At 33.9% G+C, this 20631-nt stretch overlaps 2 protein-coding genes and 1 long non-coding RNA gene across 3 annotated transcripts; all 3 read right to left on the reverse strand.

The window, feature by feature from the left end:
• Window positions 1–644: 644 nt before the first annotated feature.
• On the reverse strand, window positions 645–4500 carry LOC147394818 (wall-associated receptor kinase galacturonan-binding protein). Its single transcript, XM_086454088.1, has 3 exons — window positions 3539–4500; window positions 2375–2425; window positions 645–1161 (listed from the first exon to the last, which is right to left on the reverse strand). Exons 1-3 carry the CDS (start codon window positions 4356–4358, stop codon window positions 1118–1120), a joined length of 915 nt encoding a protein of 304 aa, XP_086310214.1. The 5' UTR covers window positions 4359–4500; the 3' UTR covers window positions 645–1117.
• An 811-nt stretch (window positions 4501–5311) lies between these two features.
• Window positions 5312–11046, reverse strand: LOC147394819 (uncharacterized; the record flags this gene model as incomplete). The annotated part of the gene is made up of 9 exons (XM_086453332.1): window positions 5312–5682; window positions 5843–5890; window positions 5986–6077; window positions 6165–6230; window positions 7595–7684; window positions 8812–9030; window positions 9166–9199; window positions 9719–9953; window positions 10962–11046. Coding segments are annotated over 9 exons (987 nt in total), but the record flags the coding sequence as incomplete, so codon positions are not given.
• A 2839-nt stretch (window positions 11047–13885) lies between these two features.
• LOC147394820 (uncharacterized) lies at window positions 13886–16778 on the reverse strand. Its single transcript, XR_015181564.1, has 4 exons — window positions 16271–16778; window positions 16066–16171; window positions 15884–15961; window positions 13886–14306 (listed from the first exon to the last, which is right to left on the reverse strand). It is a non-coding gene; the product is annotated as an uncharacterized LOC147394820 (long non-coding RNA).
• Between the last annotated feature and the right edge of the window lie 3853 nt (window positions 16779–20631).

Below are 20631 nucleotides of genomic sequence, written 5' to 3' on the forward strand. Positions count from 1 at the left end.
TTCTTATCCAAATAGTTTTTCGGGTCTGATCCGATTGATCCCAAATTGACTTGACTTGATGCAAACCCGATCAGCAACAATCATATTTCAAAGTCTGGACCATCTGAAATCTAAAACCACTATTATTATTCGTCTATTTGTTTTATTAAAATCAACCCAATATTTTAGACTTCTTTTTTTTTTTTTCAAATAATAATAATAATAAAAAGTAGATCAGAAATGCTTTCTAAGAAATATTCAATAATGGTTTTTTGGATTGGTAGGCAAGACTTGAACCCACGAGCTCAAAGTTACTTTGCAATGTGTCGAATGATTGGAGTTATGGCATCTGTTAGAATCACATATTCTTTTCCTTGAGATACACAATTGCACATTTTTTAGGGATTTATAATTGTGTATCCCAAGGGAGAAAATTATGATTCTAACACGTGTGTCAGAGGGGGTGTCAAAAAATCACGATTCTTAGAAAATACACTAAAATCTTGATGGATGTATCTAAACAGCCTCAATGGCTTATTTTGCATTTTCTTACCTTTAGACAAGTAATTTCAAGAGAATGCTCAGATAGACATCAATACAAGTGTGTGTATGTGTGTGTGAGAGAGAGAGAGAATTCTTTTGGTTGTGGGGCGACTCTGAGAATAATAGATCGATGACATTAGTACACAAACAATCTTCGATGTAAAAGAAATTAAAATGACACAACAAGCCCAAAAAGGGGAAGAAAAAAAAAATCAATATGTTCCAATACATATTGATGTGGTAACTTAATCCACATATTAGCTATAATGGATGTTTATATGGAATTTCTCATCTAATGTCATCAAGAACAAATAGTAAAATAAGGAAAACATTAGCCTCAACCAACGTTTGAGGCTCTCCATCAAATTAGCGGTTGAGATTGGAGAATATTTTAGGGATTCTAGGGGAAAAGATTGTATCCCTAGACTATATGTACGGATCCCTAGAAGATATTTCTGTTTCCTAGGAACTCTGTGTTTTTCCTGGTATCTCAACCGTAGGAAGAGTCTTAAACGTTATTCGAGGTTAGAAAAATCTATGAAATAGAGAGAAGATGTAGTAGGGCAGGAGATGATGCCAACTCAACACCTCAACTTTACAAGGTGGCCATCCATATTGCTATTGTACAAGCCAATACACCTACAAGGGTATTAATGGTTTTTATTAGTCCCCGATATTAATAAAATAATCAAGAAATATAAAAAAGAAAACTCTTAAACTACTCCTAAAAAGGAAAATTGAAAACTTTTATTAAAGGAAGTAGTTTAATTAAAAAACAATGTTGAAGTGACCTCAGGCTGGAATCTCATATTGCACTTCTTGACGTGAAAGTGTATAGGAATCATAGATGCTTTTCATCGAGATTCGAGTGAAAGAGAATCTATGATTCCTACCCACTTTCATGTCAAGAAGTGCAATATGAGGTTCCCGCTTGAGGTCACTCTAACATGACTTAAAAGTTGTTCTAACTCAAGTCCGACTAGCCTAACTATGATAGTGAGGATAAAAGGCGTTACTACACCTCATCCACCATCATAAAGACCTTGCGATGCTCAAAACAAGTCATCGAGATTTGTAATGTTGAGTTTAATCCCACATTGGACACTCATTGCTTGATATCTCTCCTTATAAGCTACAGGGCCTTTCAACTCATTGCCAATTTATTTTGATATTTTTCCCTAAATTTATTATGGTATCAGAGCAATTAATCATAGGGATGTAGGAGACATATTACATGCATGGGGAAGTGTGAGCGATATCCCACCTCGCCTGGGTATCATAATCTTGGACTATATATAAACCTAGGGCAATCCTCATCCTACAAGTCGGTTTTGTAAGGATGAGTTAGGCCCATGAACTTCTACATGGTATCAGAACAGGCCTTTCTCTCTTTCATGTCATTCAGTTCATATCTCCACGTGATTTGACTCAGTGTTCAACCCACGCATGTGGGGACTTGTTGAGTTTAGTCCCACAGGACACTTATTGCCTTATCTCTCTCCTTATAAGCTCCTTGGACTCTCCACTCATTGTGGATTGGTTGTGAGTTGGACCCCAAACTTACCACATAACAAATCTTGAAGTTTTGTTTTATGCATCTCGAGGTTTTTTTTTTTTATGATGGATGAGACTTAGTAACACCTTTTTCCTCACTATCATGGTAAGGGAGGGATTTCTCTTCTTCTAAGTACAACTATGAACTTACAAAATAGCTAATGGTATTCACTTGCATGATAAATAAATAAAATTGTTTCAACCTCTAAGAAAATTTGAAACTTCAAAATAAATGTGAAAAATAGTGGTGATGATGACATCGACAAAGACAAATGATGGATAAGAAGTAAATGAATACCTGCTACTAGTGCATCAAGCCGTGATAATGTTTGTGGGCCCAATGAGGTAACTGCACATTAAATAATTTGTCAATTTCACAAATATTATTAATAATTAGAACACATCAACAATGGGATGGGCTATTCAAGTATGTGTAGTAGAATTTTTTTTGTGTTTTTTATTAAACTAGACTAGCCTTACTAACTTACTAAGATTTGAAATCTTACTAAGGACTGCTAGACACACATGGATGATCACATTAGCAATCCAACATCATAGCCTTCTAGATTTCATTTCATTGAAAGAATCCAAATTCAACGAGTAAATAACCTTTTTAGACCTTGATCCAAGGTGTTGAAAATTAATGGATACCAAACTCTAAAATTAAAATTCAACAATGAAAATTAACTCTTCGTTTTTTTTTTCTTTCAAAATTCTTTGAATTTTCTCCATGATCTGATGCGGTTAGAAAATTTTCCTTAGTAACTTAGTAAAGAACGTGATTTTCTTTTCATTTATTAATAAGCTTATTTTTAATGAGGACAGTGTTGTGGTTTGTGGTGTGTGATAGTATTGGTTAACGAGAAGGTAATGTAAATCAAGCCACGTGTTCACCAATCAAGCTTGGTGAAAGGTTGTAATTTGTAATTGCGATTTTTTTTCTTATAGTGAAATCGATGTGATCCGTGGACGTACCTCAATCTTGAGGGAACCACATAAAATCTCTATGTTTTGTTGTGTGATTGCATCTTGTCTTGTCTTGTGTTTGTTTTCTGATTCCTTTTCTTGATTCGATTGCATCTATTTTCTTAATAGTCAATAATTAGGTGGTGGCAGGAATTGAACCAACGTACAAACCAGTTTCATGACTAAAGCAAAATAGTTCCCAAGCAAAACAATTTCCGAAAAAATAATTTTTAAAAAATATTCTACCTTCAAAATTTTAGTTGGTGTTCGATTTTAAAAAGGAAAATGCCAAAAGGAGAGTTGGTTTCTAGTTTTGGGGTGTGGGCATGAGAAAATAACAGTAGGATTTTCCCATCCAAGCAAAGAAATCATTTTCCTGGGATCAAGTTGGAGAATATTTTCCCAATATGGTGAAAAATTAATTTTTTGGTAAAATAGTTTTCGAGATTTGAAGAAGAAATATTGAACAAAAGTTAAGGCATATGGTGTCACTCACCTGAATCACAATTTGAAGTAGAATTCCTCCCTTCACATAAACACAAATCTCGAACCTCAGCAGGATCATACCCACACGTGCCACCAGTTGCTTCACACGCTCGACAAAATGAACTGTCACCCGGCACAGAATATGTCACACGTATCCCATACGACCATCCACTAGGCCCTGACAGTCGCACTGGTGCGAGACTATACGCACTACTGTACCCCTCGCATTCAAGCCTAGTAAGGTTTATAGCCCGAATGGCCTCAAATGAAACCGAACAACATTCGGGTGGGCTTGCACCATGCACCTTACTCACACTTTTCGGACCAGTATACCAACCCGGACACCCATAATACTCCTCACAACCCATACCCGACACATTACGACACGGCAAATGCTTCCCGGGGAACCCTTGGAAGAGAGGGGATCGAGCGGTGCACCCTATAAGCATGAAGACATTATCGGGTACAGGGTTGAGGTATGGAGTTCTCCATGACTCGAGCACGAAGCCATTGCCCTTCCCTCCTCGCACGATAGAATTGCACGTGGACATATGAGGGTCATTGAGCGTAAGTGCACGGTACGCGTAGTCGATCTCTAGGACACGATATGATCCCGAAGAAATGTGGAACATAAGGATGTCATTGATACAAAATAGTAGGTCTCGGAAACCTGGGTGTCCGCATCCGGATTTGACAGCAAAGGGATAGTCAATGGTTAAGTTACCACAATAAGATCGACACATATTGACGTGACCATTGCCGACAACTGGTTTGATTAAGATGGGAAAAATGATTGGGAGGGCAATTAGGAGGTGAAGTATGAGTTTCATGGTTGTAAGTGAGGGTGAGTTGGGTGAAGTGGAGATGGTTTGGTAGAGGAAATGTGGGGGTGATGGAGATAAAGAAGGGACTTGTGTTACAAGGAATCATTATTCTTTGCTTGGATGGTTTCAGGAATTATGTCTGGATTTACTTTTGGAGACTTTGTTCACATGTTGTGTTGATGACTCTGTTTATTTGTTTATGTTTCCTTGCTTTTGAGATTCGGTGCTTTTATTTCTTTTAAGTTATTGCGTGGCCCTGTTCTTCACAAAATTTAACAAGGTCATGGGTTGCTTTAATATCAAGCAACATGTAACTTAAAATAGGCTCAACCTGAATTGACTGACCCAATATAAAGTTTTAAGTTTAGAAGGGTTTGAACCAATGTTTTTGAAATCGATGATTGAACTTGAAAATTATCAAATTGGTCGGACCATGGTCGAATCCTAATTCAATTTGGTTCGACCAATTTACATTTATTAAAAAATTAAAAATATGCATACTTTAACTTATAATCACCTACATTTATTTTACTTCATAAAAAATAAAAAAGTTGATATTGCCACACCAACTTTTACTAATGCCGCACCAATTCTTATATAATAGAATGAACATTACTTGGAACAATTCTAGCATTAGCATATTTTAATATTTTACTTATTACTTGTCTAAATTTGGTTTGAAGGAAAGACTCAAAAATCTACTGAGATTCTCATTCCACATATTTACGGGGGTGTATAGTGTATCCCCAGGAAAAAAATATATATGGTTCTAGCCCATGCCACATCAGGGAGTGTATGTCAAAGGGGGCGTAAAAAAATCACAACTCTTTTATTTTCTATCCCACAATAGGAAAATCTTGGGACTTGGCCCTGGTTTCAATATCTCATAATTGTGAACATAGCGAGCCATCTCGTGCAGAAGCAAAGCATATAAATCCAAGATCAGCGCATTTACCTCATAAAGTAACCAATTTACGTATCTCTGAAACAAAAATTTTACATTTGCCAACTGATCAACAATATTTTTATGAATTAAATTAAGAAAAACGGATTCCTGTAAATCTCTCTTACCTTAAGCATCTCTCCCTCTTCCATGCATGTCAGGCTATCGTTTGGATGCCAACTTGCAATGGGGAGAGACTCATTTTCCTAAACTTAGAATTACAATGAAATGGTTAGGCCTTGTATTGTTTGGAGCCTAATGACACCCTTTTACTTCACACACTCATAAGAATCAGGGAACCATCTTGACAAGAAGTAGTCTTTCATCTTTATTATTAGAACAAATATGCCATAGCAAAGAAAATGCATCAACCCCACCAAACAGTACCTGCAAATTCATATGAGCAACAGCAATAAGTACACCCGTTAGCTAATATTAAAAAAATTAATATCATATAATAATAAAAAAATACAAAGCTGATTGTCGACATAAATGGTTCTAGATGATCTTTTAGTGTGTGTAAAATATGGAAGTTTTCGAGGCATACCATGGTGGAGCATAAGGCGATGACAAATCAAGAATTGGGTACGGCCACCTGTAAAAAAAAAATATTTGTAATTATAAACAATGCAGTCTAGATTGTTCTCAGATGTAGAAATGTAGAAAGACAAAAAGAGTGACCAACATTACCCAATTGAGACGAACATATGGATGACCCATTGGAAAATGACGAATGTAGCAGTCCATAAGATGAAGTAGGAGATCCGAAACCATGGAAATGGCTGAAAATGAGAGATTTTTTTCAATGATGATTATCTTAAACTAGCACAAGCATCGACGACTAAAACCATTAAGGAACCACATCTTACCAAGCAATTCAAAGCTGTATCCCCCAGGAGGAAAACAACATTGACAGAGTGCATACTAATCTTCAACTGCCACAAAAAGTAAAATAGAATGTTCAAATAGGAAGCAACATCTTAGAAACAACAGAAAGAAGAATTCCCCCATTCATGTTATTTTAAAAGTAAGATTGATTTAAAATGAATTTGTATTTCAAGACAATTTTGGTTGGTTGGTTATTTTCTTTGGTAGATATTTGAACCCACAACCTCTCTAATAAAAAAGAGCTTTTTATGTTTTCAGTGGGAACTTTGAAATTTTCAAAAGGTAAAACTAGCTTGATCTTCTCTCTAACGTTCAGTCCTGCATTGGACAAGTAGAAAGTCTCTAGCTTACATATAGATTTTCACCATCCATTCTTAGTTGTTCAAATTTGGGGGATACAAAGGGGCTAAGGTGGTGACAAAGCCACAATGGGGATCGTGCACGAGCAAAAGTGCGTGCATAGTGCACTTGGATGGGATACAGTCCTAGAGTTGGTATTTTAATTTTAAAATACTTCTAACCTTTTCTAGACTACAACACAAAATATTGAGGTTGGGATGAGCCCTACCTACATGTATACTTGCCCATAACCCAAGGCATCAATGTCAATTCTATCGAGATGCATGCAAGCTACCAAATAAATAAACTATGTGCCAATCCTTGATACAAATTTCTCATTAGAACACTTTATCTAGATATATTTTACATATATTTGTTTATATTCTTTTATGATTTAGTAATGCAATTAGGAAATGATTGTCTCACTTGGGTGAGAGGTATGACCTTGTATTGGTCCAAGTGCTTTTACAAGAGAGAATTGAAGATATAAAACCAAGAATGTGAACTCCGAGTAAGAGTCTCAGTATAATGATATATATTCAGGTATTTATCATTAAAATTTGAGGATGTATTTTATTGCTGATTTATCCAAACCAACAGTGGCCACAATAGTATAAATATTAGTATCCATGTTCAATGGGTCATCTAGAGTTGGTCAATATAATTAAGTTTGTCTTATAATAACAGTAGAAATGGATAGGATGTGAAGATATCTAACGTGCCAGAAATTTTACAGAACAAAGACCTCAATACCAATTTCCATTTAGATTCTCATATTATTCAACTTTCATGCTAGAACAGAACTTAATGGACCAAAACCCTTCTTTATTTTCCTCCTTTGGAAGTGGCCATTCAAACATAAATAAAGCTTATTGTATTGGAAAAAAAAAAAAAAACTTCTACCCATCAAAAAACACTAGTGAGGCCATCTATGTCTCTTTTTCACTACAACCCAACTTACAAAATGACCAAAAGCCTCAGCTATATATATACTGCACTGCTTCCCCAACTCGAGGTAAGGAAACAATCAAGTAAATGAAGTTAAGTGTTTATTCGTAGCATGTGTACTTACAGCATCCATACTGTAGTCATTCGCAGCAAGAAATGGAAAAATAATGACCCAATAGACGCAATCAGTGAGCAGCACAGCTCCTGCATTCATCTGTTTATGAAAATAAAACCTTCTCAAGCAACTTGCATTGGAAAAATTATAAAGTAAACTGCTCAAAAGTCTATGATCTCTCTATACGCATGCCCAATTTGGTTTGTCAATATTAGAAACAGGTCCCCTTGTCATTATATCATATTTGATGATAACAAATCAAACTTGATTAAATTTAAAAAAAAAAAAAAAAAAAAAAAACAGCTTCCCTTCAGCAAAGAATCATATTTCACGTGTAGAAGTGGTTAGAAAGATTAATGGTAAATATTGTTCATTTCCGTCAATCTCTGGCCTTGAAGATATACTAGGCCGGAACAATCAAATGATGGGTCTTGCTCCAATACGTCACTTGCGCTGCTACATTGCAGGTAGTTTTTCCTTACAATCTATTGAATCGTTGAAGGGTTTTTATTTCAACCAAAATTCCTTCCATGCACCTATGCAAAACTGTCCGTGGTAGAGGGAAGGTAGAAGTGTTAACCAACCAACTACTCCAAAAGACCGATCTGCTGGAGAAGGGGAGAACTATGAATATGGATCACGGGGCTTAACTGGGGTATGACACACCCAAGAGTAGAGGAAAATATACACTCAACACTCCCCCTCACCCATAAGGGTGGAAAGAATCGGACACGTGACCTATATGAACCTAGCGCACTGATATCTTGTTAGCCAACCAACTACTCCAAAAGACCAATATGTTGGAAAGGGGGAGAACTATGAATATAAGAGGGTCATGGCTTAACCGGGGTATGACACACCCAAGGGAGGAGGAAAATATACACTCAACATTCCCCATTATGGGTGAGGAAGGAATCGAACCAGTGACCTATACGAACCTAGCGCTCTGATAGCATGTTAACCAACCAACTACTCCGAAAGACCGATCTGTTGGAGGGGGGAGAACTATGAATATAAGAGGTCAAGGGGCTTAACTAGGGTATGACACACCCAAGAGTTGAGGAGAATATACACTCAACAGCGGATAAGGAGGGAGAGCTCTTGCAAAGAAGGGGAAAAGGAAATTCAATATTTCACTTGTTTTGTAAGTGAACAAACTAAATGTTGCACTGTGAACCCATAATCCTCTGAAACTCAAATATGAATTGTAGAGAAAAAAAATTTACCTGGAAAATAACTTGAAACACACAACCCCAGATGCCAGCCATTGGCCGATTATAATGTTGTTCACGGGGCGGCAAGTTTTTCCCCACGTTGTATGAATTTGTGTCTTCCGTGTATGTTAATGCCACATAGGTGCCTCTCTCAGCATCTAACCCTACATGATCACCACCAACTCTATTGCAATATTGGTAGCATCCATAAATGGAGAGCAAAGAACCAAGCTACAATGGAAGTTAAGACCATAAGCACTCAACGGATGTAAACTATACATAAACACATAACCATTTTTCAAGGGAAAAAAGCATAAAAACACTAGAGATTTTTAATAGAGGACCCTTTAAAGTTAGAAGACATACCCCAAAATAAATGGTAACCAATGCAAAAGTCCATCTGTCCAGCACCCCAAAATTTCACAATAAACAAATTTAAAAGATTAAAAAAAATATATATGACTCTCACAGCTAAAATTACTCAAAAACTTTTTTTTTTTTGGAAGGTAATCATGAAGTTGGGTTCTAAGGGAGTTGAACCTAAGACAAGGGAACACTTTCCACACGTCTATCCAACTTGCTAAGTTGGCATCTTCATTCAAAACTTATTTGATAGAGAACATAGTAGATGATCTTCTATGGTACTTCATGTTCATTGAACTCTTAGAAGCCTGCCAGTAAAAATTACATTTTAAATAAAATAGCCAAATTAAATTCTAATAGGAGAAGCTAACATACACTATAACAACTATGGTTTATCTATAAATGTTGCTCTGCATCTTCTGTGTTGAGAATACCAAACATTAAAAATCATCACTTATGTTTTCGACATAAAGTTTGAGCTGGAATCATACAATCCAATTCACTTCTCTCAAATTAAATATTAGATAAAGCTAATAAAGAAAAAAAGTTGGCTTACTGAGTATAGAAGTAGAACACCCCAAATCCATAAACAACGATATCGTCAATGAGCAGTGCCAAAAGGAGAAAGAAAGCAATGACTCGAAAAGCCAACAACCAAGCAGGATGAATTTGTTTCAAACAAGGTCTCCAAGCTTCATCACTGTATAAAATTCTTGTTGTTTCTTGTTGGGTTTCTTCTCCATTTGGTTTCAAATTGGTGGAACCTTCATATCTCCATATTATAATCAATGCTATAACAATGAAAGAAAAGATCCAAATTAAACAAAGCAACGCCTTCCAAGTCAACCAATAGTCCAAGGTGGTTGAATCAGCAGTCATGCTTGGCTTGGCTGCCAAGAAAGATTTGAGGATCCTGTCACCAAAAATCATGAATTTGATTTATTTATAATTTTTCCAAAAATGGGTAATCTCTTCTTCTTTTTTTCCCCCAATCCCCTATAAAACAAGGATGAGAAAGAAACTTGGGGGTACCCAAATCCATGAAACTAAAAAGCAAACAAAACCCAAAAAAGTTCAGAAGAAATTACATTAAACCATAACACCTCAATGTGAAAATTAATGAAAATATACATGAAGTTTATTTATTTATAATTTTTCCAAAAATGGGTAATCTCTTCTTCTTTTTCCCCCCAATTCCTTATAAAACAAGGATGAGAAAGAAACTTGGGTACCCAAATCCATGAAATTAAAAAGCAAACAAAACCCAAAATAGTTCAGAAGAAATTACATTAAACCCAAGGATCTAAATGTGCAAATTCAAAGAAAATACAAGAATTCTTTATAAAATCATCAGCTCCTTGATAATGTTCAATCTTCTAAAAAAGTCAAAATTTTGCAAAATATTAAAGTGACATTCAAATACCCAGATGCCCAGACCAACAATTTTGCTGAAAAAAACACAGATCTTATAAATAATGACAAAACCCAGATCACAAATGAACCCATCAACTCCAAAAATCATAAATAAAAAATGGAAATGAGAAGAGAAACCCAAATCCCATATTTACTATTAGACCCCATTTATAAAAATAAATAAATAAAATAAACTGCATCTAATTGCCATATATGGTACAACCATTGAACCAAAAGAGAAAGCTAGTCAATATGAGGATCCCAAATCCAACAATGGATGAAACTAAGTAGAGATTCTCAACTTTAGGAGGATTTTGCTCAGAGAATATAAACAAATATTATATATTAAATATTAAATTGCATAAAAGAGGGATTTAATTTCTAACCAACCCGAATGTAAGATGCTTTGGGGGAGATCTGAAGTTTCTCGTTTTGATTCACTCCGAATGGAGAAAATGACAAATCAACTAATTTTCAACCCATTAAATATTTATTTATGCATGCAGCAGCTAAAATACCAGGATAATCCACGTGGCAGTGTATAATATTTTTGCAACTAGAATGTAAATAAGGCCACGTGCTTTTTTAGAGACCATATACTTATTCTATAAAAAAATAATTTAAAACATGAATTCTAATTTTAGATTAAATGTTCACAAATATGACCTTATGATATTTTAATAATTTTCACAAATAACCCCCCAAAGGGTTGGTGAGATTAGGGTTGGTCGGGTTCAAATCGAGAATCGAATCAAACAGATGGCTTTGGATTGGTTTGGTTCGATGTAAAACAAATTGTGATTCAACTCTAGGTTAAGCAAATGGAAAATCGATCAATTTTGTTCGATTCTCAATTCCAGGATTCATGTTCATTATTCATTTGTTCTTCTTTCTTTTTTTGCATTAAATTATTTCAATTTTGATTCTTATTTAGTGGGACCAACCTTTGTTGGTAATTATTTAGTGGGAGTTCAATTCAATTAATTTATATAAATTCAAAAAAAATTCGTAAAAAATCAATAAAATTTCAAAGATTATATAAAACATGTTTTTGGATTTCTTACCAACATCCATCATCTTGAACCTCTCTAAAAACCTTAGCCTTCTCTTTTATATTAAATTGTTGAAAGAAAAATAAAATTGATGGTGAAATGTAAAATGTGACCATGTTCCGCAATTAATTGAGGAATTATCAATTTAATCGGTTAATCCCTAATTTGGAGGATTTTATTCATTTTTGAAAATTTTGAAGAAATTTGTGACTATGGTTTGAATCGCCCCTTAGGAATTGTCATAATATATATTTTTGCAAGAAATTACTTGGTGCATTTAATTGGAGGGATTACACATGCTTCGAGGATTAGTCGAGTTCTCTAAGAAACTTGAATATATTGCTCCGCTCTCCCTCCCCCTCTAAAAAACTAAATCTCAAATAAAATTTTGTTGTTTTCGATGAAAATTTGTTTGATGACTATTTTTTTTTTTTTTTTTATATCATGGGTGTCCCCACCCTTCAGATGGGACTATACCTACAGTCACACGCACTGCCCTCTCAAGAAATCCTACGTTCAATAGGTTGAGTCAAGACTCAACATGATCCTGGAGGGTGGCCCCAAGACATTCATAGCTTCATGGGTCAAATACATGACCTATCTCAATGGCTTATCAAGTGCATGGCTTGCCACTAGGCCAATCCCCTTGGAGTTAAATGATATTATTCTTTTCACTGATATAAAATGAAGATAATTTTGGAAAGGAGAAATTTTATTATCACACCAACTTTTTACTTACAACACAACAATCCTTTTGAAATTAAACAAGTGTTTACCCATAGATTGGTGTGTTATAAAAAAAAGCTCGTTGCTAATAGCAGCTCTTTTTGAAAAAACACATGCGTCGAAGATTTTTAATAGTGGTCACCAAAATTGAATGAGAATTTTGGATAATTTGACTTTAAATATTAGAATGATTAGTTGTACAAGTTTAATAATAATCTCCACCCTTCACTCTCCAGTTATTGTAAGGTTCACTCTCTACCACGCACATCTTTGGTGCACTCATATTTTTATTCAAGCCATGAGACTTCGAGAGCTCTTTGAAGGGATCATGACAAATATGATCTAATAGCCACTGAGTTTCATAGAGTGAAGAATAAGTCGGGATGTGATAGTGATGGATTTCACAAGCAAATAATAATCACTAACAAGTATGATCGATCAATTTTGACCATCCATTAACAATGCAATCAATTAGATTAAACATTAAATGTAATCAATTATGTGTTTTTCGTTACAAGAAACATGCAACTGCGAGAGAATGACAGAAATTCTCCCGTGATATATTGATGCACCAATTAGAAGCATGTATGCTCCGCGTGCATCCAAGAAATCCACGTGTTGAGTCAAAATCCCTAAACAAGACATTTTGAGGACAGCATCCAACTATTTTAGTTTATGATTCTCATGGATAAATGATTGCATGCACACAAAAAGATACTATTCGCTTCAATGACGAATTCGGGGTTGTTCAATGAAGAAAATGCAAAAAGAGATTGGATTTTCCTATTTTTGCCTAGTTTAATCCTAAGACATCGTGTCAAGTTGCTTTCTTTGCCTTTAGAATAACTTTTACGGAGGTACGAAACACCTTAAAAAGTAGAGTTGTACGGGAGTGGCCTCAAGATTGTACCTCATTATGCACTTTCTTGACGTGGAAATGTGTAGAAACCATACACTTTTGATATGAGTGAAAAAAGCATCTATGACTACTACAAATTTCCATGTTGGGAAAGTGTGATGTGGTGTATAATCTTGAGGTCATTTCAGCATTATTCAAAAAAAAAAAAAAAGTATTATCGAGTGCCACGCATCTCATCCCACTTGGATTTGCTTCATTTATGAAGTCAAATAGATATTTTACTAATGCTGGAATGACACAAACAAGGACACAGGAATGATACAAATGACGTGGTGGCACTTATAACCGTAGATGCTTTTTTACTTGTATCTCATGGAAAAGCATCAACGGTTATGTACGCGCCACCACGTCATTGTGTCACCTGAAATGTGTAGTTGGGAATAGCTGATGTTTGTTGGGTATTTTGATTTGATACTGCTTTGCATAAAAAAAAAAAAAACGAACTACAACCCAGTTAAGTTTGGAGCAAAGTCGTCTTTTGTTTCTCGATGGTAATTGATTATCTACAAATTTAAGAGACTATATAAAAATAAAATACATCTCTTAAGAATTCTTGCAAAAATATGCCATCCAAAGAAGGACTGAAAAATTACATGTTTTTAGAGATTTCTTAAAGAATTTGTGATTTGGCAATTTGCCAAAGAGACTTTATTTCTTACAATTTGCATCAATATTTGTTATTAAGAAAGAAATAAACATAGTTGTAACTTCAAAGAACAAATGTACATAAAATTTCAGAAAGCTTTAAGGTTTCAAAACCTTGTGCAATTGCTTCCCTTCAAATAAAGTAATAAAAACCTTCTTTTAGGACTTGTTTAGTGTCATATGAGATGGGAGTAGTAATACAGATTTCCTAGGGATCTGTTTCCTAGGAACTGTTTGGAGGATAATAGGATTTCCCCATTATTTAGGCTATTTCCATTGCCTAAAACAAACACAATCGACCCTTTCATGTAAAGGAGTAGGGACCGAGGATTCCTCCAATTAATATTGGTTCCTCCTTCTAAATCGCGACACCCTCTAAACTGGTCTACCTGAAAAAAATTAACATACAAACTCAAATAAGTACTCTTTTAGTGTAGCATAAATATTATAAAAGAAAATTTTTTGCCAACTAAGTTTGGAAGGATAGTTCAAGGGCCATATGTAAAAACATATGAAAAAACAATGGTTTTTCAAAATATGGGTTAGAGGTTTTGGATTGAGCTGATTTTTTGCGAGGATGGTCACTATGATGAGAAGATCATCCTCACAAAAAATCAGCTCAATCAGAAACTTCTAAATCCATCAAAAGTGATTTACAAATTATTGAAAAAAATTAGTAAAAAATCGACGGTCCACATTCTAAATCACTTTTAATGGGGTTAGAAGTTTCAAATTGGACTGATTTTTTTTTTTCGGATGATCTTCCCATCATAGAGATCATCCTCACAAAAAATCAGCTCAATCCGAAACTTCTAACCCATATTTTGAAAATTTATTAATGTTACATTGTTTTTACATATGTCCCTTGAACCTGACCCATATATACATTTTAAAAATGTTACTTTTTATTATAAATTGAACTTTTCAAAAAAAAATTATAAATTGTCTCGGTTCAAAGGTAACATATTATTTCATATAGATCAAAATAATTGCCCATGTTAATAATTTATTCTTTAATTGAAAACAAACATTAAAACTTATATAAATTTGCCGAGATTTTATAAATTGATTGAGGTTTTCAAAATATAGGGCTCAAACCAATCAATGTGATGCATAGGTGATTCGCATTCATAAACATGCATGGTTGCCTATGAGATCAAGACGACAATCCCCGTCGTCTCAAACCATACTTCCATTGAGTTTTCAATACTCCATGTTAAAGACTAATTTGCCCTTGGAGTTTATAGTTGCATTTTGGATGGAATACAATCTATAAATCATGGTTTTACTTTTACGATTGTTGGAGTTGTCATTCTAAATAAAAATTGCAAGTACAAAGTTTTTAACTAAAATTGTAATTTCAGCATCAAATAAAAGTACCCATATATACTACTAAAAATATATATTTTTTTAAAAGAGCGAAAATAAACAGCCAAAAATTCTTTCTAAAATCTTGAGATCGTAAGTGATTCCTAGGGAAACTGATCCTTATGATTCTGTAATTCTCTTCTCATCTCAATTGTTAACGATTGAAATTTGTTTTAAACTAACCTCCCTTATATATTAATGTATTTTATTATATTAAATCTCTGAACTCATAAAATTTATAAGCCAGTCCTGGGATGTTTCCAAATGAAAAGCCAATATAATATGTTGGATGAATTTGTATTTCATGAGCTGAAAATTAGTTATTTACAATTCTGGCTCACTATTCATTTTAATTATCAAAACGTGAACAATCACATTTTCGTTGAGAAAAGATTCGGAATGTAGTGACTATTTTACAGGTTTAAAGTGAAAATTTCACAGGTTTAAAGTGAATGCAAAATAGTCATTTTAAAAACCTCCAATTTGTTATCGTTCACATTTTGATAACCGAAATGAACACTGAGCCCGAATCGTAAATTTGTCAAAAGTTGATCACTTTTTCGTAAATATCTCTAGTATCTAAAGTTCATTGTCTTACAGTTAAAAGGCCTTGGAGAAATGGCATGAAAATACGCTTGAAAGAAATCTTTGTTTTCTTTTAGTAGCTCTTTCCACACTGCAAACACCAACTCCATTAAAATAAAACACACACACACACACACACACACATATATATATATATATATATATATAGAGAGAGAGAGAGAGAGAGAGACAGACCTATAAGGGTGACTTGGGGTTGGATGCAAGCATGCTTTTCCAGGGCTTGGATACAGTCCTCTTGGCTCATGTGGAGAAGCAAGCACCTCTCAATCAGTTGTTGAACCTATATATATTTCCATGCAAATAGAACAAATAAATAAGGTTTTAATTAACCTGAAACTTCTTGCTAATAGTTTTGGCAAATTAATTTCTTCTCATTTACCATTCTAATGTAGCTATGTGGGTGACAATGCAAACAAGGATGCTGATTGTGTTCATGAAACATCTCTTCTTTATTAAATGAAAGAGGACAAAACCCAAAGAGAGAAAGAGAGAGAAAGCAAAAATGCTCAATAGGAAGCAGAGATATTTAAGGGTTTGGCAAATTTATCAAAACATGCACAAAATATCTATAACAAAGAAGTAAAACAAGAAAATGGCTGTTATCCAGAGATATCTAAATGAAGGGCCAAAAGAACACAAGAAATCCCAAGAAAGGATCCAAACTTATCTCCAAGAGATAAGTTCTTTAAAAGAAAGAAGAAGAGGGGGTTTGAATTAAAGTCGTGCTACACTCTGACTCTGTTGGACACTGTGCTGCCGCGGCAATGCACACATAACCATATATTTCTTTAGTTGAAATACTAAGTTTAAAAAAATCAATTATTCTCTATATACTGCCATGTCAGCACAGTGTTGAACGCAGTGTCTAACAAAGTAAGTCCAGCATTTTCTTTTTAAATTAAAGTGGCGATATTTTGACTCAAAAATTTTTGCTAGGTTTGTACACAGTCGATGTGGCAAGTGCACAAAACCATGATCTTTTTCCTTGAGATACACATTTAAAAAGATTTACAATTATATGCATTTGCCACGTGGACCGAGTGAAATTTTTTGAGTCAATCTTTCCATGGCCTTAAACCATAGGAACCATTTTGGATCCCACTTTCCTCAATTTTTGAATGTATGCTGTGGTCCTCCCTTTCTATTCTCATATGAGAAAATATCTCTTTAAGAATTAACCTAATGTTCAACTATGAGTGTCCTACCAAAATCTTAAATGTCAAGATATTTTCAAGATATTTTTATTTTTGGTACTATGTGTTTAATACTTATACTTAGGGGTAATTTAATAATTTCACTTTATTTAATTGTATCACCATAGAAGAGTGGATTATAGAGAAGCAAAGGATTATTTCTCATTATTATTTTTAGAGTCATGCTGGAGTGATATTAAAACTTACATCATTTCACACATTGATGACAAGGACCCGAGAGGGTGAGCACAGAACCATAGATGATTTTCACTTGTATCTCGATGAAAAGCATTTATGATTCCGTACACACATCCACGTCAACAATGTGTGAAATAATACAATGAGTTTTAATGTCACTGCAGCATTTTCCTTATTTTTATTAAGAAAACTCTTAGATAGAAATAGCGTGTACCCCTTTATTCTAGTGATTCCCCCTTAATCCTCACCATTCTCTTTCATTTTAGTTATGTGTTCTTTATTTATCTTTTTTGTTTACTTCCATCAAAGAAACAAATATCATTTAAGAGTCGTGATAATATGACACCCCCTTCTAACCTATACCCCCATCACAAAATCGTAGATCATTTGCCTCGGGATATGTATTACCATAAATCTTTTTCTTGTGTATCCCAAAACATTTGATCTACAATTCTGTGATGAAGGCGTAGGGAGGCGTTTGTTAGAGGGGAACATCATATTATCACGGTTCATCATTTATCTTTATAATCAAGAAGCATATGTGTTCATTCCATGGTTTAAAATTTCGTTTCATTCCGTACAAAATGTTTCGAATTTTTAGTTTGTCAAAGACGAAACAACATCCTAATCGAAAAATATCAAAGTTTCAATTGTTTTCCTATATTTTTTTTTTCTGGTCTACAAGAGTTAGTGTGTGTTTGGTAAAACTTCTGAAGTCTGAATGGATGTGGTCCACATTTAAAATTCAGACTTGAAAAGTTTTGTTGCCGTTTATTTTGATTCAGATTTCAGAATTAAGAAATCAAAATTTAGAAGTTTTAGTTCAACAATGGGAGGACACTGGATGAAACTTCTGAATTCTGAATTTTTTTTTTATTCCTAAACCACCCCCCTTAAAGCACTGATTTATATCACTTATTCCTTCTTTATACAAATCCGAAAATTCTTATTTTTAACTTTTCTACCTCTCCTTTCTCTTCTACCTCTCATTCCTTTACAATAGTGATGTCTTGGTCTCTTCCCTTCCTTTCATTTTGTGTACGAAAATCCTATATTTTTCACTTTGAAATTAACACAGTAAGATTTCTTTATATCTTTGATCTACCATTAATAGTCATTTCTTTTTCTTTTAACATCATATATTTCATTATGTAATTTTGATCTTATGCTTGTAATTTAAAAATCTTTAGGATTTTTTGAGTGTATGGAGTTTAGGTTTTGCTGATTTAGGTGTTTCAAGAAAAAACAATTAAGATTATTACGGTAGTCATCTTGATCTTGGACGATTTTTAAAATCATAGGATGCTAGTGTTTATTCTAGGAATAGCTCAAAATTATCTATTTCATGGATGATGAAGAGGTGATTAGGTAGTTCACAGCTCAATTCAATTGGGTAGTGGTTGCACATCAAAAACTATTTTTGAATGTCGTCTATATTTTTTACCATTTTTGAAGTAGTTTGGTAGGATAATTAGAATCTTATGGATTTTCTCTTTTTTGATGAAATTTTTTCAAGCAAGCAAGTTATTTTTTTATAATGTTTGAGGAAAATAATATAAATATAAATAACAATAATAATAAAATAATAATAATCATTTAGGGGTTTTGTTAATGTTAACATGTACCCTTAAGGCACATGTTAAGATGCATTAAATATGCCACAAAACTTCATTTGCCTACCAAAAATATTTTTTTTTCTTTTTTTTTTAAATGTCAATAGGGTTAAGGCAGACCCAGACCAACTACAATCTCAAGAAAATACAGCTCTTTTTATTCTAGAAAATGAGAGAAACAAAGGAAGGCGAAGATCCACAAGCAATCTTCGAACAGTCCAAAGAGAAAAGAAAATAAGCAAGGTAGTCAGCCACCTTGTTGACTTCTCTAAATACATGCATGAAACTTACATTATTGAAACCGGCCAATAAGATTTTAATCGACACAACCAAGTGTTGAACATACTAAGGGGTGTTCCATCTACCATTTAGAATCTTAATAGCTATAATAGACTTCGATTGAACTAGGATTTTAAAGCATCTTTTAGATCTAGCAAACTTTAACCCATGAAAAATACCTTGAATCTCATGGTATATAATCGATTTTGGGTCTTCACACCCAGTTACTGCTGTCTACCAAAAATCTTTTACTACCAAAATACCATCAAACACTTATTTCCAAGATGTATTTAATGCATCCTAACGTGTGTCCTTAGGGCACATGTTAACAAAACACGTAGAGGTAGTACACATGGTTCGGATTTTGGCAAAATTGAAATCGAACCAAACATGATCGATTCTACAAATTTGAAACCGAACCAATCCAATTACTCTATAGAACCGAAGCCATCCAAACCAACCTTGGTTTGGATCGGTTCTCATACTTTGAAAATAAAAAAACTAGTATTTTTTCTTTCAAAATAAGAACTCTTTGGATTAGATTATAAATAATACGTATTTTTAAAATAAAAATGATTTTATGATTAAATTTTGACTAAAATCTGTATAAATTGAAAATTAGAAGAAGCTCAATGAGATTAAAAAAAATTACAATTTTAAAATTGGTATTTTTGATGAATTAGTGAGGAAACTAATCCATAAATGGTAAATTAACGAATCCAAACCTAAGTTCGTATAGTATATTTTATCTAACAAACACGGCATAAAGGTTCTCGTAAAAAAAAAGGAATCAAACTTCTTTTTTTTTTAATTCCATAAATGGATTGATCCATTTGAGAGTTGAGAAAGAGATTTATGTACATTTTTTTATAAGTTTTTGTTGAAAAAAAATAGAGGAGATAAAAGTTGAAGACTTTGATGAGTTACCTCTTTATAACATACTAACATAGTTGAGAGAGAGAGAGATATATGGATTACCTTATCGTTTTCTGACGAGGTGGTGAATGACGAGGTTAGGGAGACGAATGATGACTAGATTTTCTTCAAACTTGAAGAAGAAAAAAATAGATTATATATATATATATAAGGAAATGTTCATCAACAAACATTTTTCAAAACATGGGTTAGAGGTTTTGGAATGGGCTGATTTTTTGTGAGGATGATCTCTACGGTGAGGAGATCATCATCACCAAAAATCAGCCTATTCCAAAACTTCTAACCCCATCAAAAATGATTTACAAAAAATTGACGGTCCACGATTTTTCAACTTGTAAACTGGGGCTAGCAGTTTTGGAATGGGCTGATTTTTGGTGAGGATGATCTCCTCATTGTAGAGATCATTCTCACCAAAAATCAGCCCATTCCAAAACCTCTTACCCATGTTTTGAAAAATGTTTTGCCAAAATGTTTGTTGCTGAACGGGACGCATATATATAGGGTCTCGTTCAGCAACAAAC

This window comes from Akebia trifoliata, chromosome 9, assembly GCF_017979445.1.
Source record: "Akebia trifoliata isolate Shusen 1 chromosome 9, ASM1797944v1, whole genome shotgun sequence".
In the NCBI taxonomy this organism is placed as follows: domain Eukaryota; kingdom Viridiplantae; phylum Streptophyta; class Magnoliopsida; order Ranunculales; family Lardizabalaceae; genus Akebia; species Akebia trifoliata.

Coding starts and splice junctions, on each gene's coding strand:
- LOC147394818 (XM_086454088.1), bottom strand. CDS start 4,358: ATGAAACTCATACTTCACCTCCTAATTGCCCTCCCAATCATTTTTCCC. Junction 2,426..3,538: donor TACTTCAAATTGTGATTCAG/GTGAGTGACACC, acceptor TTTAATGTGCAG/TTACCTCATTGGGCCCACAA. Junction 1,162..2,374: donor GCTTGATGCACTAGTAGCAG/GTATTCATTTAC, acceptor ATACCCTTGTAG/GTGTATTGGCTTGTACAATA.